This window comes from Choloepus didactylus, chromosome 19 (genome assembly GCF_015220235.1).
Source record: "Choloepus didactylus isolate mChoDid1 chromosome 19, mChoDid1.pri, whole genome shotgun sequence".
NCBI lineage: Eukaryota > Metazoa > Chordata > Mammalia > Pilosa > Megalonychidae > Choloepus > Choloepus didactylus.
The window spans coordinates 50132923-50158889 of NC_051325.1; the positions used below are offsets into that span (position 1 = coordinate 50132923).

Sequence of the window (25967 nt, forward strand, 5' to 3'; positions counted from 1 at the left end):
CCCATCTCCCCTTGAATCTGCATGGACCTTTGCGACTGCCTTTACCGCCTGAATACGGTGGAAGTGATGCTGTCTGACTCACAAGGCCCAGTCACAAAAGGCAATGCATCTCCACCCAGCTCCCTCTCTCAGGACGCTCGCTCAGGGAACCCAGATGCCCTGCAGAGGAAGCCCAGGCTGCATGGAGAGGCCATGGCTCGGTGTTTGGGCTAAAATCCCCTGCTGAGGCCCTAGCTGCCAGCCAACGTTGACCAACAGACACGTGAGTAAGAAAGCCTCCAAGGTGACTCCAGCCCCAGCCACCATCTGACGTCGACTTCATGCGAGACCCTGAGCAGGGGCCACCTATCTGCATCCAGTGAACCTTCAGAGCCAGGAGAGAGAATAATAAATGATTGTGGTCACTTTGTGGCACTAAGTTTTGGGTGGGTTTTTTAAATACAGCAATAGATAACTGATACAGCAGGCCAAATAGGGATCAGGGACAGGAATGCTAGGCTAGAGGGTAGTGTGGGGGGTGATACCAGACAAGAATAATGAGGAGTCCAGGCACCGGGGGAGGGGAGGGGAAGAGAGGGGAGGGGAGAAGGGGAGGGGAGGGGGAAGGCAGGGAGGGAGGCTGGGGAGGAGGAAGAAAAGCAAAAAGGCAGACTGGGAAGCAGATACTGGTTTCCACTCAGACACTGGTTTCCAGGCAAGCAGCTTCCACAGCAGCCATGAGGTGGCAGCACAGCACGGGCCAGCCTCTGTCACCACCAGAAGGAAGGAAGGTGTCCTGCGGGAAGGGGTCTCACTGTGAAGGTTCAGCACCTGTGGCTGCAAAGTGACGGCCCCGCCGGCAGCAAGTGCTGAAGAAGGCCTGTGAAGGCCTGGATCTTGGTGCTACATCAATCGATGGCGGTTGTCTCACTGCTGTTAACCTGGATCAACTCATTTATGGTGGACATCTGTGGTTTTGTTGGTCTTCCTATGCCCTTGCTTCATTCTTCTGGTAAAGAACTTTAGTTTACCTTGGGGGAAGTCCCCCACCCCCATTCAGGTCTGCCACAAGCACTTGCACAGGTTGTGCACTGCACAACTCCAGAGGATCCCACACACCCGGAGCGCTCCGAGTGGTGCCCTGGAGTTGAGCAGGGCCCAACCTTCGCGGCTCCCCGTGGCGGCCACTAAGTGGTGGCCAAATAATTTCCCAGCCCACTCCTGGCCTAGGTGCAGGAGCATGATCCAAACCAAGTACATCCAGATTTGAGTTTGAATTCTGAGCAGAACATGAAGCCGACTTATTCTGACGTGGTGTCATGAAGCAACTGCCCATTTGTTTCTGCTACATGTATCTCTGGGGCTATCCTAGTTCTGGTTCTTTCCAAATCCAATAAATTCCTTTTTGATTTAATTAACCAGAGATATTTTCTGTTGCCAGCAACCGAACAATTCCAAAAGTCACATGCCAAACCTTCCTCAAACTGGAAGCCAGAGCTCAGTGAGGGTCTTGAGTAGAAAGATTAAAGCTAATCTTTATTCACGAATCCATTAATTGTTTCATCTAATGGACTTTTTTCAGCACTTAGTATGGGCCAGTCACTGTTCCAGACTCTGGGAACACAGCAGTGAAAATAATTAGACATGGAACTCAGATCTGGTGAGGAAGACCATTATAGATAGACTGATCAATAGATAGATAGATAGATAATCGCAAATAGGTATAGAATTCCAAATTGTGAGGAGTATCGTGAAGGAAAAGAATGGCATGCAATGTGGAAGATATTTAAAAATATATAGCATTTATTTATGCTGGCTATGTGCAAACACTTTCTATACCATATAATAGTGCTCAGAACACGCCATGAGTTACGTACTACTGTAGGTTCTATCTCACAGATGCGAAAACCAAGCTTACATTAAGAATAGGGAGGCCAAAAGTCTAAGTTCGCCCAGGACCAAGGGGTTATCCAGGACGTGAGACTTTCAGTGCTAAAGTTGGGACAGTCCTAGGCAAACTGGGACAAATTGGTCACCCTAATAAATAATGTGGCTAAGGTCATACTGTTATGGAGTGATGGGGTGAGTGTTGAATCCAGATGGGTTTGACCCCAGAGCTCACACACCCAACAACTGCTCCACAGCCGTCTCGATGGTGCAGGTAGACAACGGAGAAATGGCAGTGAGAAGGAGAGGCTGGAAGGCAGGGCAGGCTGGAAGACAGGGCAGGCTGGAAGGTGGTGGCAGTGGTCCAGGCCAGGGATGCACTGATTGGATGGGAAGGGTAAGGGGAGGACTCCAGGGCTTAGGCTTATGGGTGGAATGGAAGTAGTCTGTGGGGAGGAGAAAGAATTCATCTGGATTTGAGGGGCCATCTAGCCCAAAACGCAGGTGGGCAGTTGGAGAATATTATAGTCAGAGGATTTTCACAGTTTAGCTTGTCAGAACCCATTGCCATATTAGAGATTAATGCCTTGGAATCAGCCAGGGTTCCTGGTTGCAAGCAACAGACACTGGCTCGGGCTAACATACGTCTTTTTAATAAGCATATTGGGAGGCTCATAGAGCCAAGTTAGAAGTCAGGTGGGACTCACAGTAGGCCAGGTGGCAGGAATCAACCACAGGACCATGTGGTGAGGATGCCATTGCCACCACTGTCCCGGACACTGGATGGCCCAACTGCCATCACTGCCTCTACAGCCACTGAATGATGGATACCACCGTTAGTCTTGCTTGCACAAATAAAATACTCTCCCTGTGCATTTGTATCAGGTGCTGAAGATCAAGTCCTGGGTAGAAGCATCTGATTGGCTGAGCCCAGGTAACAGGGCCCATGTCCCAGGTGCCAGGGGTCAGGAACAGTGAATACCTGGCCTTTCAAGTTTCCTTGGTGGGAGAAAGTGCCCTTCCTTCTAGCAAGTATTACACAGTAAAGAACTTCCCATACACAGAAAGTAGGTTCAGAAGGCAGGTAGCCAAAATGAATGAATGAAGGAAGGAAGGAAGGAAGGATAAAAATGTCTAGTGCAACTTCTGAAGCTCTCAAATACACCAATATCATTTTACAGATGATGCTCAGAGGTAAAATCCTGTGGTGCAATGGGCAGAGTTGTCCACAAGTGCCCCCAAAAGTTTTCAAGGGTTGCCTGGACACTGATCCAACTGGGTGACAGGTGGGAGTGCTCCCCCCTGAGCTTCCTATGAGACCAGGGCTCCTTCCCTCAGCAGGAGAGGCTGTACCATCCCACGGGCCTCCAATTCTCCAGGGCCTGGGCAGCTGAAGCTCCTAGACAATTCCCACAGGCCTCCCAAATCCATTCTTCCTGGTGCCCAGTTTGTTGTATCCCTTTGCTGATAAGGTTGCTCTCACACTCGCCACGTAAGAAGGGAGAGCAAAAAGGGACGGACCTCTCCAAGGAATGCGAACTACACTGCAAGTCCAGGAAGCCACCCAGGTCCCTCCCCTCTCTATAGGATAATGAGAGGGTGGGGGCCTGTGCATTGCCTCTCTTTCTGACCCTCAACTTGAAGTTTACTTTTTACAGGATAACCGTTTCTTGAGATGTCTCAGTTTGAGCCTTATTCAACAACAGGTGGAAACCCCAGAAAGGACTCACCTTGCCCAGCAGTGCTTTGCCAAGGTCATACAGCAATCTGGGCTGCCCAGAAAACCTCCTCCCTGCCCCACCCTCATTCCCTTTTCTGTCTCGTCTTCCCACCTGTCAATGCTTCCTTCTTCGTCCTGGATCCCTTGTTGCCCTAAATAGCTCTTTTTAGGGGAAAAGCTTTCAAGAACTTCATCATCCACACTGAAGTTTCAGGGACTCAGTTAACTCCTCCTCCCAAGGAAATCTGTGTATCTGGGGATGGCACTGATAGTGAATGTTAGGCACCTGTGAAGAATAAACATAAGCAGATTTTTGGAGGGTTGGTATTGTCCCAGTTTCCTTCAAATTAAAACATGGAGGCTCTGCCTGTGAGTGAGGTTGGTTCTAGTGGCCTTTTGCCATCCTCCTTCCCTGCACTATCATGTTGGGTGGTTCTAGAAGCCTGGACTCAGGACACAGGGACAGAGGGCTCAGGCCCAGTTTGGACAAGGCAGGTGCCTCCAGGCCCCACCTTGGGGCCAGGCTGAAAGCAAATGGCTTTTCTCCACCTGCACTCCCTGAGGAGCTGCAGAACTGGTAGAATTGATGGGTAAAGGGGAATAGGGTTGGTAATGGGGCAACAGCCCTAACACCATTTGTCCTCATCTTGGCTGGAGTTACAGCCAGGTTTGTGTGGACCCGAACTGCTGATCAATCCTGGCCTCCTCTGGGGGCTGGGGCCCGTTAGCTGGAGATGAAGCCATCAAGGAGAGTAGATCTAGGGTCGGGGGGAGGCACAGGCTGTGATGGGAGCTGTCTGGACTTGGCGAGGTGGAGTTGAGAGCTGGCTCTCTGTGCTCCATTCCCCAGATGAAGGGAAAGAAACAGGGCTATTGCTTTTCAGCATTCAGAAGAGTGCCTGGCATATATTAGGTACTCAATAAATGCTGAATGAATCTGTGAGACATCCTTTTGTTCAGAGTAATTTTTGCTCTTCTGAATAATTTTCAACCCTCCCTACCCTACCCTCCAGTCCATAAGGGAGGGTCTGATGACCTCATTTAGTTGAAGGTGCTGGGGTCTTACCATCAGGCCCCTGCAGTGGGATGAGGCTCCTACAGCAGGGATGGCTGTGCACTAATGGTGGAATTTCAGGACTGGGGTGGGAGCCTCTCGGGTCACCTAAACCAGAACACTGAGATGCTAGAACTTGTGTAGAGACTGGCCAGCTGTGAATGAGGGCGGCTAGAGGGAAGGGGTTACTAACATCAGAGGTGGCTGTGGCTGAGCTTTGGCAGCTCTGAAGCCCAGGCCTTCCCTGAATTCTATCATGTGTCCTCAAGTTACTCTGAGCCTTGGTTCCTTCGTCTGTAAAATGAGTATGAAAATAGTACCGACGTCTTCAAGCTGTCTTCAGGAAGACTTGAGATGATGGTTGTGAAGGAGTTAGCACAGTACTGGACACACAGAGGACAATCAGTGTTAGACATCATCATCCACTAGTATTACTATTTGTATATAAACATGAGACTTTTCAAGATATCTAACTGGTTCACCACACTCCGGTAAATCAGTCAGAGCAAGGCATTTTATCCCCATTTTTCACACAATTTGACCTCTCTCCAGCTCTCTCTCCAGCCACAACCCTGCGTGCCCCAACGTTCCCAGCCACACAGCTCACACATCCTCCTCCTTCCCTTCTGAAGGCCTTGCCCATGACTGCCTGTTATACCTTACCCCTTCCTCCTCTTCACCTTCCAACTCTTCAGATCTGGATCTCACTTCCCCAGCAACCCTAGATTCAATAAACCCTCCTGGAAGTGGTATATGCTGGCAAGTGTTTCAAGAGCAGCATGGCTTCTAGATTCAGGAATGAAAATGCCACAAGGGGGCATCTTTCAAGGGGAAACAGGGACATCCCTAATACTGGAAAGGACAGTGAGGACACCCTTCTCTGCCCCTACCCCTGGATTCCTCAGTGGCCCCTTCAGAGACCAAACCTCGGGAGCAAAAGTTCACCTACTAGAGCTTCAATTGTTCAAATGGCCCAGGTGCTGGTTCTGCCTGGAGGAATGTGGGAGAGGAGTTAGCAAATAATTGCTTCTCAAAATCCATGAGTGTAGTTCCTATGAATGACCCCCTAAAGAGGCCAGGCCCCAACTAAGCCAATAAACTTCAGTGCTATAATATTTCTCAGAAATCATGGAAATCTCAAGAATTTCCTAGTCAGTATTGAACTCCTAATCCTACCAAATTCAGATTCAATTCCATTCTATTTAAGCCTCACTTGGGTGACAAATACTGGAGAGGAGTGTATGGGCTCAGGAGCCAGATTGCCTGGGTTCAAATCCCTGCCTTGACACCAGCTCTGTAACCTCCAGCAGCCTTTTTGTGACTCAGCTTCCTTATCTGTCAAACCAGGATGATAACAGGACATATTTCATAAGACTTTTATTCAAAAAATAAAATTTTTTAACTTGTATAAAATGCTTAGACCAGTGCCTGGCACATAGCAAATGCACATAGCAAATAAATGTTCTCATTTATTATTATTATTATTCTCCACCTTGCACTCCTCAATGTTCTGCTTTCATTTAATTCCCTTCTCTGTTGCAATTGTACATTGCATTCTGCAAGGCATCACATAATAATCAGTCCATGGACCCCTGCCCCTTAATATCAAAAGATATTAATGGTCTAATAGTAATATTAATAATAGGTAGCATATATTACACACCTACTATATGGCAGATTCATATGATTTTCACTACCCTCCATTTAGGAAGGTGACACTATAATTATTCTCCTTTTACAGAGGAGGAAATCAAGGCTCAGAGAGTTGAAATGACTTACCCAAGGCCACACAGCAAGACAATAGGAAAGCTGAGGGTAGAACCCGGGTCTGGTAAACTCTTTCACCACCAGAGGTCTCTCCGCCAAATCACAGGCAGGAATTGATCCCAGGGCTCCCAGGTGGAGCCCGAGAGTGGTAAATAGGCTGTGAGGAGGGAAGGAGGAGCCCAGTGTGAGCTCCATGGGCCAACCGCCGGAAATAACATTTCAAACCTGCTCACCACGAGTCCCGAGCCTTGAGCTAAGGTGCCAGCAACCAGCCAAACACAGGGGATGTTTGAGACAGCTGGAAGGAGCCTCCCCTTCAGTGCGCCCGCCCAGGGAGGCAGGGAGACAGCGACTGATGGCCCTCGCCTGGCTCAGTGAATGAATCGGCCTGGGTGGGGTCCTCCCCTCACCCTGGCAAACTGGGGGTGTGGTGGGAGGCTGAGGCTGAGGACTAGTTTCCCCACCTGGGTTCCTGCCCCAGTTTCCTCCCTGCGTCAACTTCATCCACGTCCCTTGTCCCCTTTGAGCCAGTTTCCTTGTTCATAAAAGAGGAACTAACTCTCCCCAAAGGGTCAGTAACAGGAAAAATCACAGAAGCAGTTCTCAGTAGATGCTGGATCTCTTCCCACCGCACCCCAACCCATCTGGCTCTTTAGCTCTCAGGCTCTCTGGGTCCACTCAGGCAGCTGTTGAGACAAGTGGAGTAGGACTGAGTCAGGAAAGTCACTTCAGCTCTCTTAGCCTTCTCTAAGAAGGACAATAACAGCTAGCCGTTGTGGGAGTTTAATAACAATAACCAGCATTTACTGAGCGTTTGGTTTGTGACATGCAGTGAACTAAAGAGTTTACATGATTTATCTCACTTTTCTAGACACTCCAATGTGAGGAGCACTGCCATTACTCCCACATATGAGAAGAGGAAACGGAGACTTAGAAAGGCGAAGCGCTGTCTCCCAAAACACAAGCTTAGTTAAGTGGCAAGGAGAGGTTTGAAGTTGTTGCTTGACTCCGGAGCTCAAGCTCCCACCCACCATTCTGCTTGCTCGGTACAAGAGTCCGGGAGAGGACGGAGATCCCTACCTGCTTCCCGGAGTTGAGGGAGCCCTTCCTCCTCCTAAAAGAGAAGCGCACTTGGCCTGCGGGGCCGCCCTGGTGCGCAGAGCCGTCGCTCCCGGGGCTGCCGGGGGCCGCGGCCGGACGAAGAGGACGCGCGCTATGGGCGCGTAGAGCGCGGTGGCCAGGACTAGGCGCAGAGCCTAGAAGAGCTCGAAGTCCAGAAAGTAGAATCGCAGGTAGAGAGAGCGCGCCACGCGGTAGCCGTGCTGCACTTGCATGCCGTGGGTGTCCGCATTTCGCGCGAGTCCGCCAGGAAAAGCCAGAGCACGAAGTAGGCTCGGGTGCTCGGCCACATGAGCGCCGCCTTGCGCTTGGCCCCATGGCGCACAGCACCCGGGCGCGCAGCGGAGGGCAGAGGGCGAGGTAGCGCTCCAAGGCGAAGGCTGTGCAGGAGCGGGTGGACTATTTGATGCCCACCGACTGCAGGTAGGTGATGCCTAGGCAGCCCGCGTGGCCGAAGACCCAAACCCAGGTGGATGCCGCGTCGACCACAGCGGGCATTCCGGCCAGAAGGAGCACCCGGTAACAACTGGTGGCTCCAGGCCAGCACCAGAACCACGTGGCGTTGACCGTCACGCGCATAGCGCACACGAGAAGCATCAGTGCCAGGCTCACTGCCTGAACAGCCAGTGGAGGCCGGGACGTGGCGGTTGTGCGCTCTGAGGGCCCAGTGGTGTTCCCCATGTGCCCCTGCTGGCGATGCCCCCTCTAGGAAGCGGCGAATTGGACTCTGGGAATGCTCTGCGTGCGGAGAACTGCAGCTGTCTCCGGCTGCACTGACCTGGTTTCTCCAGCTTGGTGCAGTGTCTGAGACGCTGGGGACTCGAAGCAGGAGCTGGAGCAAGTAGGCACTTGCTGCTCAGTTTCCAAGAAGCCCCTTTTTGGCCGGAATTGCCGCATTGTCTCCTAGGGTGGCGCTTTACTGCCGGGGAGCGTTCTGGACTGTGGGGTTGCGCGCTGGGCAGTGAGTGAAATGGGTGCCTTAATGCCTCTCGCGATCTTACCTCTGCTGTCCAGGTTCGCGGGATTCCGGGGAGCTGGGAAGTGGGGTGGCCGAGCAAGGAGACTGGCGCGTGGTGTAGGACGTCGGGTAGCCTTTCTCGTCGCTCTACTTTCCGCGGCCACCTTTTCGGGCCAGCTCTTCTGCAGGAGTTGGCGTGTCCCCTCCCCGCCCTCAACTCCCCCCCCCCCCAACCACCACCACCACCACCACCGATACCGCTTGGTTGATCATCGTCGTCGCGGCCCAGCCCAGGGCGGGTTCTTCCCCCACCCTCTCCTGGCACCGCCCTCAGACTCCTGGGGAAGAGATGCTTAAGGGCGCAGCGGTAGCTGGCGCCCCGCCCGCTCACCTCTTTCGCTCGGTTCCTGTTCTCTCCTCTACAGGGGCAGCTCCACCCGGCATCCAGCGAGGAGCTTCCCGATCAATCCCGGAATCCTATCGTGTTCACACTGGCTGAAACCTCAGCCCCATCGCTGACAAATGGGGAACCGAGATCCAGAGCTGCCGGGAAGGGATTTACCCACCTGGACTTGGGTCCGTCTTGTCTTCTCCTACCTTCTCCTGTCCTTTTCACCTTTTCACTTTCTCCTGGCTGCCTTCCCTAGTCTTCTTTCCTTCCTTCCTGGAGACGACTTGTAAATTACTGAAGCCTGTGCCCCACCTCCCCACAGGACCCACCCCCATCCCCATCCCTGAGACTGTGCCCTTCGGAAGGCACGAGTCAGTTAGGGATCTTTAGCTCCGTGCCTCACACAGAAAAGGTGCTTAATGACAGCTGAATGAATGATGGAATGGACTTAAGCAATATGTGGTTTCTTCACTACACAAAACTTCCTGAAGCCCAGGCAATACTATGTCATAAGGGCATGAAGGCTGCTTTCCAGGGAGCCTAGTTCTGTGCCTGCACATAGCAGATGCTGATGAATTGTTTGCTGCTGACGATCCTGCAGTTATATTTTCTAAAAAATCAGTTCTCTAAAAATCTGTGAAATGGGAATAATAATAAAATAATTCACTTCAGAGGGTCCTTGGGAAGCTTACATGGGATAACATGGGTAAAATCCATGTAAAGTATTTAGCACTGTGCCTGATATGTGGCAAGAGGTGACTACATTAGAGATTACAGTTATAATATATACCCCCCTCCCTACGTGCCTTTATGTCCCAGCACAGTTTGGAGTCTCAAACTCTAAGTCTACAGATGCAGGAAATGGACAGGGAATGAATGAGACTGAAGTTGGCACGGGAGTATTTTGGGGACTCGACAATAACAATAACAATAGCAAAATGCTCTGCTCTGGGCCAAGCACCATGCTTCACACTGGTTTACCCTGATTCCAACAACCCACAGTATTACTAATATTCCCATTTTATAGATAAGAAAACTGAGATCAAGGGTGCCAAGTGCATTAATAGGGGAAAGGATAGTCTCTTCAACAAATAGTGCTGGGAAGACTAGATATCCATTTACAAAGGAATGAACCTGAACCCCTACCTTGCACATATACAAAAATATTCTCAAAAGGGATCAAGGACCTAAACATAAGAGCTAAAACCATAAAATTCCTAGATGAAAACATAGGGGGGAGCCTTCATAACTTTGGATTTGTTCTTGATTTCTTAGATATGACATCAAAAGCACTAGCAACAGAAGGAAAAAAATAGATAAAATGGACTTGGTCAAAATTAAAAACTTTTGTATGTCAAAGAACACGATCAAGAATGTGAAAAGAAAACCTACAGAATGAGAGAAAATAATTGCTAACGATGTATCTGGTAAGAGCTTAATATCCAGAATATATAAAAAACTACTACAACTCAACAACAAAAAAGACAACCCAATTAAAAATGGGTGAAAGATATAAATAGACATTTCTTCAAAGAAAATATACAGATGGCCAAAAAGCACATTAAAAGATGCTCAATATCATAGGTCATCAAGGAAATGCAAATCTAAACCACAATGAACTACCACTTCACACACACTAGAATGGCTAATGAGTGTTGGTGAGGATACAGAGAAATTGGAACCCTTAGACATTGTTGGTAGGAACGTAAAATGGAAATCAGTTTGGTGGTTCCTCAGAAAGTTGAAAATAGAATTACCATATGACCTGGCAATCCCACTTCTTGGTATATAACCAGTTGAGAGCTTTATTATAGCAGCATTATTCACCTTAGCCAAAAGGTAGAAGCAGCAGATGAATGGATAAACAAAATGTGGTACATATGTACAATGAGATATTCACCCATAAAAAGAAATGAAGTGCTAATACATGCTACAGTATGGATGAACCTTGAAGATATAATGTTGAATGAAATAAGCCAGACACAAAAAAGACTCCTCTGTGCAGGACAGTGATGCATGCTGTGATAAAGAGCTCATGTCCCAGGAGCCCTGGGATGTAGGTGTTGGGAGCCCCAGTTTACATCTGGGAAAGCTGAGACCCAGAGCAGCTGAGGATCTTGCTGAGATCATGGAGCCAACAAGTGGTGGTGTGGGGACTGGAATCCAGCACTTGAACTGTTTTCCAGAGTCATCTTGGCGTTTCAGGAGGGGAGTGAGGTAGGACATCAGGGAACCTGGCCTTCTCCCCACCCTTCCCACTAGGCTGTCGTCTCCACTATAGTCCTGTGGCAGCCAGCAGAGGGCGCCTGATCCAGCCAAGTTCCCAAATCCTCTGAAAACTCTCTCCAACTGGGAGAACCCAGCGCTGTCTCTTCTGCCTCAGTTAAGGGACATTATCCCCACTTCCCCATCTCACTTGTTTGGGATCTGGAAATCTTCCATGTGTAGGAGAAAGGAGAAAGTTCAACATTACCACTCATGACTGGGCAAGTCCCATAGTCCTCTCTGAACCTCAGGTTTCTCATCTGTAAAATGGGCACGGTAATGACCCCTTTGCCTGCCTCAGAGGGCAGTTGTTGTGTTGAAGGAGGGAGCAGATGCCACCATGCCGTTTCCAGCCCTTGCATTTTTCTGTCTCCAGGGCAGAGAGTGAGAGGATCCTGAGGCTAAGTGTGGGATTGTCATGGAGCTGAGATTAGCCTTCACTTTCATCGGTCCCCTTGGGCCTGGCACCAAACAGGTAGCCTAGTGAGGGTTTTCTGAAAGGGGCTAGGACCTCAGACAAGTCACCTAACAACCTCTAAGTCCTCTTTTCTATCCTTCAAAAACATCAAATTTGTCCCCACCTCGATGCATTTGCAGTTTTCTCTGCTTTGAACACTCTTTCCCTGGCTTTTATGCAAAATTGGCTCATCCTTCAGGTCTCAATTCAAATATCATCCCCTCAGAGAGGGCTTCCCTGGCCACCCCTCTAAGATTGCCCTCTGCCCCCTGCACAGCACTTACCTCTTCCACCAAGAATGAAAGTTCTGTAAGGAGCTGTTTACCAGAGCCTAGCACAGGGCTTGGCATCTAGTAGGTGCTCAAGAAATACTTTTCAAATAAATGAATGAAATATTAGTGAAAACTAAATGTGTGTAAAGACTGTGCTAGATGCTTCTTCCAGGCTTGTCTCACATGGACATAGAAATTTTCTGTTAATCCCACCACAGGGAAAAGGAAAATGAAGTTCATAGAGACCTAGTGATTTGTTCAATGTCATGCAGCTTCTAAGTGGTGGAACATGAGCTTGAACAAAGACCTTTCCAATTCCCAATCATATGCTCTTTCCATCATAGGATCTCAAACATCTTGTAAAAGAGGCCATCGGAGCCCTGTCTATGTCCCCTTGACACTTTGAGTTCCCACACAGGTCTCTGGTGTCCTACCGTAAGCATCTGTGACCCCCGTACCTGAAGGCCAAGCACTTTTGTTAACATGTAATCCTCACTCCAGTGCTATGAGGCAAGGACTGTTATCATCCCCATTTGACAGACGAGGAAACTGAAACACTTACGTGTCAGCTGAGAGTCCAGAGCCCAGGCTTGTAACCACCAGGCTCTCCTGCCCTCCTGAACTGGAAGTAAAGAATCCCAGGCTCTTCCCAAGACCAGCCACTGGCCTGTGTGACCGAGAGCTATCTCTTCTCTTTTCTGTGCCTCAGTTTCTTCCTCTTTGGGGTTTATTGGCCCCTTCCTAGTCTATGGTTCTGAGACTCTCTAGCCATGAAACAGTGCAATTTCACGTTGTATTTGTTTCCTCTGGCTGCGGTAATGGAGAATGTGGAGGGCATCCTCTCTGTCTAGTTCCCATGGTATCTCTAGCGCCCAGAGCAGTGGCTGGCACAAAGAAGGCTCTCAGTAGAAAGTAGCAAGTGAACAGAGAGCTGGAGGTAGACTCATGTTCCCTTTGGTTTCAGTTCCTCGAAGCCCAGTTGTGAGGGTCGCAGAAGGGAATTGTCGGGCACTGAAAGCGGCCTGCTCTGAGTCAAGTTTGTGGCCCTGAGGGGAGGATGCAAACCAGGAACCAATATAGTCCCCGTCAAGTGTTTCCACTGAAGCAGCCGGTATGCTTGAGAGAGTCATGTCAGTGCCGTGGCCCCCGAGTCAGATCCCATGACCATGTGCTTGGTGGACAGAATTACAGCCCCCAAAGATGTCCACGTCCTAATCCCCTGAACCTGGGCATATGCAACCTTGCACGGCAAAAGGAACCTTGCAGATGGGCTTCAGTTAAGGACCTTGAGATGGGGAGGCAAGTATGGATTATCTGGTGTGCCCAATGTCATCACAAGGTCCTTATAAGACGGAGGCGGCAAAGGCAGAGTGGGAGGAAGGACATATGAGGACAGAAGCAGATTGGAGTGAAGCCATTGCAAGGAAGGGGCCACAAGCCGAGGAATGTGGGCCGCCTCGAGGAGCTGGAGCAGGCAAGGGAAGGATTCTCCTTGCACATAAAGTTTATATTCTTGTGGGGTGACATGAAACACGCTGGCCAATGAGCAACCAAAGAGACAACTCAATATATAAACACTTATGTACAATAACAAATATTGATAAGGGTATTATAGAGATAACCAACAGGCCAATTCGATAGAGCAGGGGTCAGTAAACTTCTTCTGTAAAGGGCTAAATAGTAAATATTTAATTTTGGGGGACCATTCAGCCTCTGTCTCAGCTACTCAAATCTGCCATTGTAGCAAAAGCAGCCATAGACAATCTTCAACAAATGGGTGCAGCAGTGTGACAATAAAACTCTGGTCACAAAAACAGGTGCCGGGCTGCAACCCCTGTGATAGGGTGAAACTGGGTGGGATGGGGGACAAGATTAGGTAGAGTGCTCAGGGGAGGCTTCTCTGAGGAGGTGACATTTGAGCTGATACCTGAATGATGCAAAAAAGCCAGCCAGAGGGCAGCCTCCTGGAGAAGAGAGCAGGTTCGAGAAGAGCAGAGAATGATCTAGAACAGAATATCCAGCCCACAGAGTAAGGAGTTTGGATTCTATTCTATGTTTGATGGGGACAGAGTTGCCAGATAAAACATTGGGTGCTTAGTTAAATTTGAATTTCTGATAAACAATGAATAATTGCTTTGCATAAGTATGTCCCAAGCATATTTTGGACAAATTATGGTTTATCTGAAATTCAAATCTAACCAGGAGTCCTGTATTTTCATTTGCTAAACCTGGTGACCCTAATGGGGAGCCCCTGAAGGAAACTGAAGCAAAGGAATAAAATGATCTAATTCAGGATTTAATAAATACATTTATTTATAAAATTGAGAAACTGTTAGCTTGCTATAAATAAGTTCTAGGAGGATTCCGAGGCATATAAATAAGTTCCGGGAGCATTTGGACAATTCACGATGCCCAGTCTCCACCTAATAGCTAAAGCCGCTGTGGCGGACGGGAGCCGTGACCGCCCTCCAGGGGCCAGAGGAGCTCTTCCTTGAGTCCGCCTTTGCAGAGTCCCTAACTATCCACCAGGCTGTGATGCCCGACACTTCATTCCATCCTCACCACGCCCCTGTGCGGAAGGTAGGCCGCATCAGCTGTTTCCGCAGCCATTATGCTGACGTAGAAACAGAGGCTCAGAGAGGTGGAGTGACCTACCCAAGGTCACCCAGGAAGGCAGTGGAGGGGCCAGGGTGACAACTCAGGTCTGAGCGACTGCAGAGCTCGCTCCTCTCTGCCCCACTGCCCTGTGTTCGTCGGTGTCCAGCATGCGGTAATCCCATCTGCCCGCGTGGGGGGCTTGCTGGCACGCCCGGGCATCCCGAGCAGGAAGGCTCCCCAAGGCGCAGCTGCTGGGCGTGGGACCTGGCGTACCTGTGCTGGAGCCGGGCGTGCAGGTGGCGGGCCCTCCTTGCCTCCTGGGCCGTGAAGAAGGAAGCAGCGATGGCGTGCCTCAGGCGGCGGGCGTAGGTCTCCAGGAGGACCGTGGAGCAGGCCAGGAGCTGCAGGGCGGCCGCAGCCAGGGGCCCGGCCGCGCGGGGGTGCTGGGCAGGCAGCAGCGGGCAGCCGGGGGCGGTGAGGCGGAGCTCCCACTGGGAGGAGCTGTGGGCAGAGAGGAGGGGGCTCTCTGCAGGCTGCTGGCCGAAGAGGAAGGGGAGGAAGGCCAGGACAGTGTACGCCACCTTCAAGAGGGAGAAGGCTGTCACGAAGGAGTGTCTGGCAAGAGGACAATCACTCCAACTACCGCCTCCTGCCGCCACTCATGGACGCCTGCAGGGTGGGAGGGTCCAACTTCCCTTGCCCTCATCTGCGAAATGGGCCCAGAAATAAGCTCCGCCTCCTGGAGTTTGGGGGAGGATGGAATGAGATTGGAAGTCTGAAAGCACCTTACAAATGCTATGATTTTTATAATTACTATCTTTAAGCAGAATATTTTCGCAAAAAAATTTTAAGGCTTATGGGCATTTACTCCTGGCCAAGCCTGCTGTGAATACTTTTGATATACTTGTTTGTCAAATAAGCACAGTTCTATGAGGTCAGGCCCAGCATGATTCTCAACTAAAGGATGGAGAGCCCAAGGTCATCGGGAGCAGGGAGGGTCAGGAGCCAGTCCCAATATCCTGCTCATGAGCACCATGCTCTGCAATGTTCACGGGGTATGTCGGGGCAGGGAGGAAGGTGTCTGGAGGGGCAGGGAGGTCAGAGGTTAACCATTTGGACACTGGCGTCTGACTGCTTGGGTTGGCCCTGGTGCCAGCACAGTACCCGGGGCTCACAGTATTTTTAGAGGCCCATGAAAATGTTTTAATTTCTTTTTAAAATCAGAAGTAAAAAAATGAGCTGGTAAGTGGAAGAATGTTTTAATAGATAATATTAATATATTTTGTCTTTATACCAGTGCAGTCATAATACATACATTTTTATTTTATTTTTATGGAGGAAAGAGGCCCACAAAGGCAAAGGGGTCCAGGGCCCACAAAAATCACACTGGGGCCCTGGTTCTGCCACTAATGAGTTGGATGAATTTGGGCAAGTTCCCTAACTTCTCTGAACCTCGGTATCTTCAACTGTAAACTAGTGATGCTGATAATGAAGAAATAATGATGACATGTCATAACTATCAAAAATTTTTGAGTGCTGCCTCTGCATCCGTCTTACTTTGGCTAAGCCACTTGCCTCAGTACTGACCTTTAGCTTAGTTAAAAAACAGCTTCCCACCCCCAGACTCCCTAGAACTCAGACTCATACCCGAGGCCTCCACCCACGCCACCCATACACCTTACCCAGAACCCACAGCTGGCCCCAAATGATGAGCTAACCAGCACCACCACCCTCGGACCCCGTCCCTTTCTCTTTTCACCCATGTTCACCCTAAACTAACCAATCTTTGCCTCCCTCGGGAAATCTAACTTCCACTCCTGGACCACAATAAAGCACAGGCGCACGGGTCCCTCAGGCTCTGCCTGTGTGCTCCCCACCCACTGGTGGAGCCACCCAAGCCAACTGCACTCCCCATCAAGGCCTCATGGCACCTGTCACTCCCTGGGACCTGTGAGTAGCAAACAGTCTTTTCTCATGCACTATGGCCTCAGTTTCCCATTGTGTTGCACCTGAACCTCCACCCAGACCCAAATATAAAATCCAACTTAACTAATTCGAAACAACACGTGATTGTTCTCAGTCATGACAGTTGACATTGCTGTGTCAGTGTAAACTGGGTCACACTCATTTCAGTCAAGTTATATGCATTGTTAGTATAGCCGTTCAAAATGTCTTCAAAAATATCCTATGACCCAGCACACAAGTGAATGGTTACTGCATTCACCAAAAGGCAAGGAAAGGGCAGCAGGGCCTGAATGCGCTATTAGTGAAGGATGACCCTTATTCCATATTTTCTTGCCAAGAAACAACCTATGAAAGGAGGACACGCACAAGTTCAGAGAGCTGGGTCATGTAGTGCCACTAACACATGTGAGAGAGGACAGCCTGTCCCTTACCTCATAGTTCAACTGAAGGCAGGAGAAACTTTCAAGACCCTCAGAAGAGATGAAAGAATGTCAAAGCCATGAGGGGCTGGTATGGTCAATGCACGCTTTCTGAGAGGATAAGAAAGTGCCAGCCTGAAAACCTCCAAGGTGGGTGTCAGAGGCTTGGAAGAAAACGCTGGAGACGATAGTGGAGCATCATCAACACTTTTGAAGACTCGGAGAATGATAGTGTGTGAAAAAGGCAGAGACACTGATGAGTTGTCAAAAGGTCATTCGGAAGAGTCAGGCTTGAATGTGAGGAGGTTTTAGGAAAACCTTCAGCAGATGATTTCACTATTTTTCTTTCTATGTATACATGAGAAATATATGGTAAAACAAATACAAATCTATGTTAAATAAGGCTAAGTGAACTACTCTATACTACTAAAATTAAAGTGATAAGAAAGCAATGCATCATGGTTTAATCAGCAGCATTTTCATTCCTCAAGATACTTAAAATAATGGTGTGACTTGCAATTGATAGTGTCTTACATTTGGAGAAAGAAATAGAGTTCATCAGGGGACCCACTTGGAACACCGCAATTTACAGCACCTTCCAAGCATAGATTTTATTGTAATTAAGAAAAACTTCACAAAACAGTAAGTCTTTATCAATTTTCCAGGCAGTTCTATTTCATAAGAAATAAAGCTGGCCATAACCCCAAATTGATTTTGTGCAATTTGAACACTTTCCTAGCATATTATAAGTACTCAATAAACATTAGCTGTTAATATCATTGGCTCAAAGTCTAACACTTTGGTATGTTTCATGCTACAGAAGTTTGTGTGAGATTTCACTATCAAAAATGGAAAGATTAATGGCAAAAGATTGAAAACCACAAATCTTGATCAGAGCTCAAACACAAAACAAATGTTTTCTGTAAAGGTCCAGAGAGAAAATACTTTAGGCTTTACATGGAGGCAACTACTCAACTTCACCTTTTAGAGCCAAAACAGCCACAGAAGAGAAGAGAAGGGACATAAAGGAATGGACTGTGGTGGTGTTCTAATAAAACTTTATTTACATAAACAGGGAGCCACCAGTGTTTGGCCCACTGGATGTAGTTTGCAACCCCTGATCTTGACCGTTCCTAAGGTCTCTTCCAGTCTGGTATGTACAGATTTGAATGTTTAATAATAGCCACCACTTATTAAACATCTCCTACATGTCATGAAGCTTACTTCGTACTTTTAGGCACATTATTATCCCACTTAAGACTCACATTGCCATGTATGGTCCAATCCATACAAATGAGGACAACAAGGCTAGGGCACTTGTAAAAAGAGTGACCTTGGGAGGCAAGTTATTTTAACTTCTCTGGGTTTCAGTATCTTCACCTGCAATATGGCAAAGCCCAGTTGACAAGGCCCCTTTGGGAACTGAGTGAGTCCACTGATGGATGCCCCAGGCTCAGCTCATCTCTGGATGGGTATGACTTGAAGGCAAGTAAAATTCAATTGCAAATCAAGAGTTTAGCAAACTCCACCCCTTCTCTCCACCCCCAGCACCATTGCAGCGCTCCCCGCCCCAGCCCCATGTTCCCGTCACCAGACTTACATCGTACTTGACAGTGAGCGTGACAGGCACAGTGGGCAGCTTCTGAGCCCAGTCCACAGCCGCCTGTGCCAGGAGGAAGGCCATGTGGTCTGTGGCCACTGTCACAGCCGTGGCCACCAGGAGTGGGGTGAGCAGCCCCAGCCTCAGCAGACAATGCAGCAGCTCCTCCCGTGACAGCCTCGGCTGGGTTGCCCAGAGCAGCCAGGCCGGTGGGGAGGCCACCAGGTGCGTGGCCCGGGCCTCTGCCAGCTGCCGAGCGAGCTGCTGTGTGGCGTAGATATTGTCAAAGTGCAGGTTAGTCAGGTAGTGATGGAGGTACCAGGCCGACTCCACCAGGAGACCCAGCACAAAGACCCCGGCGACCATCCGCTGGGTGCCCAGGGCCACTGCCCGGGACAGGGACTCCATGTCGGAGAAATCCTCCAAGACTTTCTGAGTAGCCCTGAGCATGTGAAGCCGGATGGCAGAGCCATTGCCCTGAACCTCGAACGTCAGGCCTCGGCCGCCTACTCGGTCTGCTGGACCCAGGGCCCTGGATGCCGCGTGCAGCCGGTGGGTGGTGTTGAGCAGACTCTCCAGGGAGCCCTCAGTGACACACCTCAGCACACGCCCAGCTGCTCCCACGTTGACCAAGACGTTGGGCACCACAGTGACAGCCAGGGTGGCAGCACTGCAGGACAGGAGCAGCCGGCGGCCCTGCTCCGTGCCCAGGGTGGGCACGCTGAGCGCAAACAGGCAGCGGGCTGGGGGCACCAGGCCCAAGCCCAGGAAGACCAGGAGGCCACAGACAGTGGCCACCACGGCCGAGGGCCCCAGAGGATAAAGCAGCGAGGACACCAGCCAGTGGTGAGCCAGACCGGCAGCAGAGGCAGCCAGAGAACCACACAGCAGGAGCTGGGTCAGCAGCTGGCCACAGCTGGCCGGGACAGGCCGGGAGAAGGCATCCCAGGAAGCCTGCAGCAGGGCAAGGACCTTGCAGAGCCCCGAGTGCCAGAAACTCCACCTGCACACAAGGAAATTGGGGGGAACCACCGTCAAGGGTGGAGGTACCTGCCCAATCCTCCTACCCCCCAAACCCTCTGCCTGCTAACAGGCTCCATCCCTTCAGCCCCAGGGGCAGGCAGCCTTCCAAGGTGGACCAATCAGAGTAAACCACTCCCATATTCTGCACGACCCAGGCAGAACCCGAAAAAGCCTTCCCTAGGATTCTTCTCTGTAGAATTGTCAGGGACAGGCCTAGTTTCTGAGGTTCCTGAGGACATGAAGATGAAAGTCTGGACCAGTTGAGTTCATGATTAGTCTTTTGAGGGTGACTGGTCCAAGGAACGAAACAGTCATGGAGAGAGAAGTGCAGAGGAAAGAGAGAGAGGAAGGGGCTATTGCATTTGAATTCACAGTCGTGGTAGCCTCTGTGTGAACCTGGACATTCCCTACTTCATGGAGCTCAGCTTCTCTTCTGTAACTGGGGATGAGCTGGACCAGTCGGCTTCTGACAAACAGGTTCCTAGCTACCCTTCTTATATGTATTCATTCAACAAATGTTTATTAAGCAACTACTATGTGCTGGCCACTGGAGAAACAGGCATGGTGAAGACAGACGAAAATCCCTGCCCTCGTGGAGCTTGCATTAAAGAGTGGTGGCAGAGGAGAAAGTAAGAAGAGGTTGGAATTTGGATATATTTTGTAGGTAGAGCTAACAAGATTTGCAGACAGATTGGCTGTGGGGTGTGAAGGACATGAGTCAGGATGACAGTGAGTTTTTGTGTCTGAGCAACCAAAAGCTGAGGGACCATTTCCTGACATTGGAAATTTGTGGGCTGAGCATGTTTGAATGGAGGGAGGAGAGAAGGAAAGGAGGAAATCTTTTTGGGGACTCCTAAATTTGAGATGTGGATTTAGCCATTCACTGAAGCTGTTGAGTATGTGGTTGACCCACAAGTCTGGAATTTAGAGGAGAGGTGAGGCTGGAGATCTACAATGGTAAATCATTTATTTATAGACAGTATTCAAAGCTGTGGCATAGGAGAAGGGTCCTCAAAGGGAAGACAGGGATCTACAGACTGAGCCCAGGGGTACCCCACGGTTTAGGATTGGGAAGTGAGGAGTTACCATCAAAGGAGACTGAGAACCAGGCAATGTGGTGCTGAGGAGGCCAAGGAAATAACATGTTTTACAAAGGAGGGAGTGATCAAATACGCCCAGTGCTGCTGATGGGTCAAGTAAAATGAGGACTGAGCAAGGACCATTGGGTTCAGCCATGTGGGGGTCACTGGTGACTTTGACGAGGGCAGTGTGTGGGTGGCATGTTGGACAAAAGCGTAGCTAGAGTAAGTCCAGGAGAGACTGGAAGGAGAAGAACGGAAGATGCAAACAGACAACTCTTTTGAGTAACTTTTGCAGTAAAGGGAGCAGAGAAATGGAGCAGCAGCTAGAAGGGACAATGGAGTCAAGCGAGTTCATCTAAGATGAGAGAAATGACAGCATATTTGCAGGTGGGAGATTCAACCGAGAGGGGAGACACTGAAAGTGACAGGATATCCCAAGTGCCTAGACTGGCGCCCGGCCTGCAGTGGGTGCTCTGTAAGTGCGTGCTGACTGCTGAGTGGTTGCTTCTGTGTGCTCAGGCCAGCGGGCACAAGGTCAGCAGCAGCAGTGAGAGTGCAGGAGGTGATGGAGGCCTGAAGACAAAGGTGCAGGCATAAAATAGTTGTCTGGGAAAGTGGGCGAGGAAATGAATGGGGAAAACAATATACATGCTGGGAAGCAATAGGAAGCCACTTGAGGTTAGAGATCATGGATTTTAAGTGAGAATAGGCATGAAGTTATATGGGTATCAGGCAGGAAGGATGACGAGGAGGCAATTGTTCTGTTGGTTACAGACAAAGCCCCTGGCTCCTCACTATCCTCAGTTTGAGGGGTGGGCACACGACCAGGTCTAGCTAATCTGAGAACCACAGCCTCTTGAGCCCAGTGCAGGGATTGGCACCTGATCGGAGCTGGGCCCAAGAGAACCTGCTCGGGGCTTTGCTGGAACTATTGAGAAAGAACCACTCTTCGTTATCTGGAGAGCTGAGCTGGCAGGAGGGATGCTCGGAGCTTTGGGGGCCACCACACAGTATGAGTCGGCCTGTGATGAAGGCAACACAGGAAGGCAGAGCTGAGACAGGGACAGAAGATTCCCCAGGCATCACTTGAGTCCTTGGATCCAACCATGCCTGAAGTCTGGATGGATCCTGGACCACTCTGTTGCATGGGCCAGAAGATCTTTTTTAAAAGCCAGAGTAAGATGAATTTTTGTCACTTGCAACTAAAGGAGTCCTGATTAAAAGGGACTTTTGTCACAGGGTGTCTGTGAGAATAAAATAAAACAATGCACAGAAAGCACTTTATACAATGCCTGGTACATAGGAAGGACCCTACAAAATTGTACTACTTATTACTATTACTATTATTACTTATTGCTGTTACTATCATTACTACTATTATTATTAAAATGTTTAATGGGATTCTCCTTGGTGTGCCGGGCTCTTGCTGACCTCTGTGTATATAAAGCTGAATTAAGCCATAGTCCACATACACTTGAGGAGTTCACACTCTAATTGGGGAGACTTAAACAGATCATTAGGGTTTAAGTTAGTAGGAAGGAACTCTCAGAATGGTACATTTGGGCCTGGACTGGGGTGGGGTAGGAGGAGAGTGAATAACTACCTGGGAGAGTCAGGAAGGCTTCCTGGAAGAGGTGGCATTAGAGCTGGGACTAGAAGGGCAAGTGTCAGTTCTTAGGTGGGGAAGGGAGGTTGGGCCACCCCGATGGAAAGGACAACACAGTGAAGGTCCTGAGCTGTGGCCAGCACCATTAGGAAATGGGGAGCTGGGGAGGTTAGAACACAGTGTGGAGCTGTGATGGAGTGAGGCTCTAATATGTGTGTGTGTCTGTGTCCCCCTGTGCGTCTCTGTGTGTGTTGGCTGCTCCCATTTGAAAACAAAGAAGTTTCACATTAAAATCCAGATTCCCAGCTTTTCTTGAATCTGAGGGTCTGCGTTAGAGGTCCCACCCTTGCCAAAGGTGGCTGGAGCTGAGCATCCACCAGAGAGGGGTGCATGGCCTCTAGCCAGTGCCCACAACTCACCAAGGTATGGGGCTACGTGCCCACCCAGGTGGCCTCACACAGGTACGTTCCCTTCCTGGCACCTGAAGGCGTTTGAACTCGGGACTAAACACCCCCACCTACTTATAAACTTAGTATCTGGAACATGGTGGCTGTTTCAATAATAGCTAATAATATAAATGATTTCAGAAATGAAAGCTAGGACTAAATCACATTGGGAGCCAAGTCCTGTGGAGAAAGCTTTAAATAATAAGGAAAGTTGCGACACTTGGCAGCGGTCACTGAGCAGACCAGACTCTCACTCGCCGTTTCGCTTGGCTTCCTCCACAACCGGGTGTGACAAACCCCAAATGGCTGAGACTTTGAAAAGTCAAAATTGAAGAAGGCAGAAACGCAAGAGAAAAATCCCGTCTCCCAAAGAAATGATGGAACAGGAGAAGCAAGCAGGCGAATCACAACGAGGCGTGCGTGGCCAATGTGCACCGCACATTCTACAGGCGTTGCCTTGCTTTACCTCTTTCAGCTGTTAACTTTGCAAGGTGCAAAGAGGTTGGATCAAGTTTAAATGGCTGTGCTGCCCCTTTTCACATCGAAGAATCGAGAATTACTGACAAGGAAGGCGGCACCTGCCTGGCGGGCGGGGAAGGAAAAGAACTTGCGTGTTGAAGGAAGAAGCTGGGTAGGACGACGGTGCATCTAGAGTGTCCTTCAGGCTGCACAAGTTTAAAATATGCAAATACAAAGTTTTAAAATCTGGAAAAAAATAATAAGGAAACTCGCTGCCATTTTCTGAGTGCTTACTCTGAGATGAATACTCTGCCGAGCCTTATGCATGCGCTTTCTCATTCCATGCTCATGACAGCCTCTTTACTTCCATTTCATAGACAGGGGAACTGAGGCTCAGAGAGGTGAGGATTTACCCGAGATCAGCCAGGGAAAGGCAGAGCTTGAGACCTGGGGATTATCTCCCTTGCTCCTGATGGCAGATCGTTTTCTTGCCTGTGGCCCTCAATGTCCGAAGTCCCCAGACCTACCTGGTCCTGATGAGGTGCTCAGCTGCTCCCCAGAAGGCCCTCATGCCCCCTCAACAGCCGTGCTCTGGGGAAGTGGCGGCCGGTAGCCACGCAGGTGTAGAGGAAGTGAGGGGACTCGCGTCCGCCGGGATTGGGAAACCCTGTTGCTTCTGCTTTTCCGCCCTTTAATTAAACCCTCCTGGCCACCTTGCCCCGCCCTGCCCAGGCCCCCATCCTCCTCCCACAGGCGGGAGTGGGTGGAAAGTGTGGGAGGAGAGAGAAAAAGCCCCTTCCAAGCAACGTCTCTCATCCTGAACCCGATCGCCCAGAGGTAGAATTAGCTCTGTTTCCATTTCACAGAGGAGGCAACTGAGGCTCATAGAAGCCATAAACCTCAGCAGTGATAGTGCCCACACTAGAACTCTGCCCTGCTTTCCCTTCCCCTCCCCATCCATAGTTATGCGCCCCAAGGGGAGCCTGGCCCCTGACTCAGGGGGTGACGACTCAGAGGAGACAGCTGGACTTCTGCCAAGACACTTACCCAGCCATCGGTGGCCCCAGTCTCCCATTGCAGCCCCTTTCCTGTCTAACCAGGCAGGAAACTGGCCTTTAATTACAGCTCAGTCCCTCTCTAGCTATAGGACCTGGAGCAGGTGACCTGACCTTTCTAAACCTCAGTTTCCTCCCCTTAAAAAAGAATAATAATAATTTACAATTTATTCAACATTTACTACATACCAGGTGCCATTCTAGACAATTTCCATTCAAACTCAGCAAATCCTTACTTTCAACAACCCATTCTTCAGCTCAGGAAACCGAGACCCAGAGCACTACATCACTTAACCAAGAGATTCAGCTAGTAAGAAACAGCCACGATTTATAGCCAGCAGCCCTGCTCCGGGCCACCTGGTGAGCGCCACTGGTGGACAGGGAAGAATTTACAAACCTTACAGGTTGTTAATTACCTTGTAGAGCAGCTGGTACTGCAAATAGTAGGTACTCAATAAATGCAAATTCCCTGTATCTTCCCTCTGCCACAACATTGCCCTGCAGGTACATTTCCAGGCTTTTCTGAAAGCAAATTGCCCTACCTGGAATGCAGCCAGCTGTTCCCAGCATCTCTGGGTCCTGTCCTCCTCCAGGAGGCTTCTCCTGAGCCCCCACCCTGTGGGGAACTTGGACCAGTCCTGGGATAGACCCACGGCAAGGGGAAGCCCCAGTTGAGAGGTATCCTGGACTCCCTGCCGTTTTTCCTTATAAGAACATGTTTCTTGGGCTATTGTCCGGCGGCTCGGACAGAGGAAGTGACATTCTCATAGTCACGCAGCAAATGAATAAGACACGCATGATCAGCACCCTCAGGGGGCCCAGCACCCTTCCTGGGTCAGGAGCCCCTCCAGGAAGCCAGGCCTTCCTAACCCAGGCTGCAGAGAACTGACTGCACCAAACAGAGCAGGAGCAGCCAACTGATGTGTCCCCAGGGGCCACCAGCTGTGGCATCAACAGGGTGACCTGGAGAGAGTAGACCGTCTCCAGCAGAGTTGTGAAGCCAATTGGAAATGAGGCCCAAAGTTGCCAGATTTTCCAATTTTTCCAAAGATGCCAGTCATCCCAGTTTTCATGTAAATATCTCCACATTTTTAAAGCTAGCAACAACTTTCTTTTATTTTTTTTTAAATGAAAGACTAGCATGCAGGCCAATCTTAGTAGGTCTATGGGCCAAAGCCGACATGAGGGCTGCCAGTTTGTCACCTCTGCAGGAGAACTCAGTAGGGCCATGCAGGTTGCTGTGTCTAACTGGTCCTCTGCATCCGGCTGGGTGTGAACTGCAGGGGCCTGAGCCGGAGGCAGTAAACCTGCATTCAAATGCCAGCTTGGCCACTTGCTGTGCTGTGTGGCCTTGGGCAAGACACTGTCCCTCTCTGAACTTGGGTATCCTCTGCTGTAACGAAAGGAATGAATTTCACTTTTTAATGGCTACTAGGACTTTTTAACAGCTACTAGGACATTTGAAATGTATATATGGCTCACATTGGTGGCTCACATTCTGTTTCTGTTGGATAGCACTGGCCTATATGCTATGACTTCTTAGGATTGTTTGCAGATTCAAGGAAATTATATATAGTGTTCAGCAAACACTAAATAAATGCCCCTGACCTGCTCCCTCTGACCTGGGCTGACAGCTTTGCCTGGGTGAGCCCCGGGCTGCTCAGGCCTGGCTTCTTCTGTGACTTTGGCCTGGGGCCGATCACGTGGGAAACTCCGGGCACTGTGCTGATCAGCGGGGAGAGGCCCTGCAAGATGCCCACCAGCATGCGTCTGGTCTCTACATTGACACCAGGGAGCTGACTGGTTAAGGACCACGTTGGTGGTTTCCAGAAGGCCTCTGGTGGG

The 25967-nt window shown here is 49.8% G+C and overlaps 1 protein-coding gene and 1 long non-coding RNA gene across 2 annotated transcripts; both read right to left on the reverse strand.

The window, feature by feature from the left end:
* Positions 1–3735: 3735 nt before the first annotated feature.
* Positions 3736–7007, reverse strand: LOC119515738. The gene is made up of 3 exons (XR_005213135.1): positions 6872–7007; positions 6420–6564; positions 3736–3872 (listed from the first exon to the last, which is right to left on the reverse strand). It is a non-coding gene; the product is annotated as an uncharacterized LOC119515738 (long non-coding RNA).
* A 7452-nt stretch (positions 7008–14459) lies between these two features.
* On the reverse strand, positions 14460–25888 carry LOC119515307 (osteoclast stimulatory transmembrane protein). The gene is given in 4 exon segments (XM_037811165.1): positions 14460–14543; positions 14545–15048; positions 18452–19454; positions 25731–25888. Coding segments are annotated over 4 exon segments (1749 nt in total).
* Between the last annotated feature and the right edge of the window lie 79 nt (positions 25889–25967).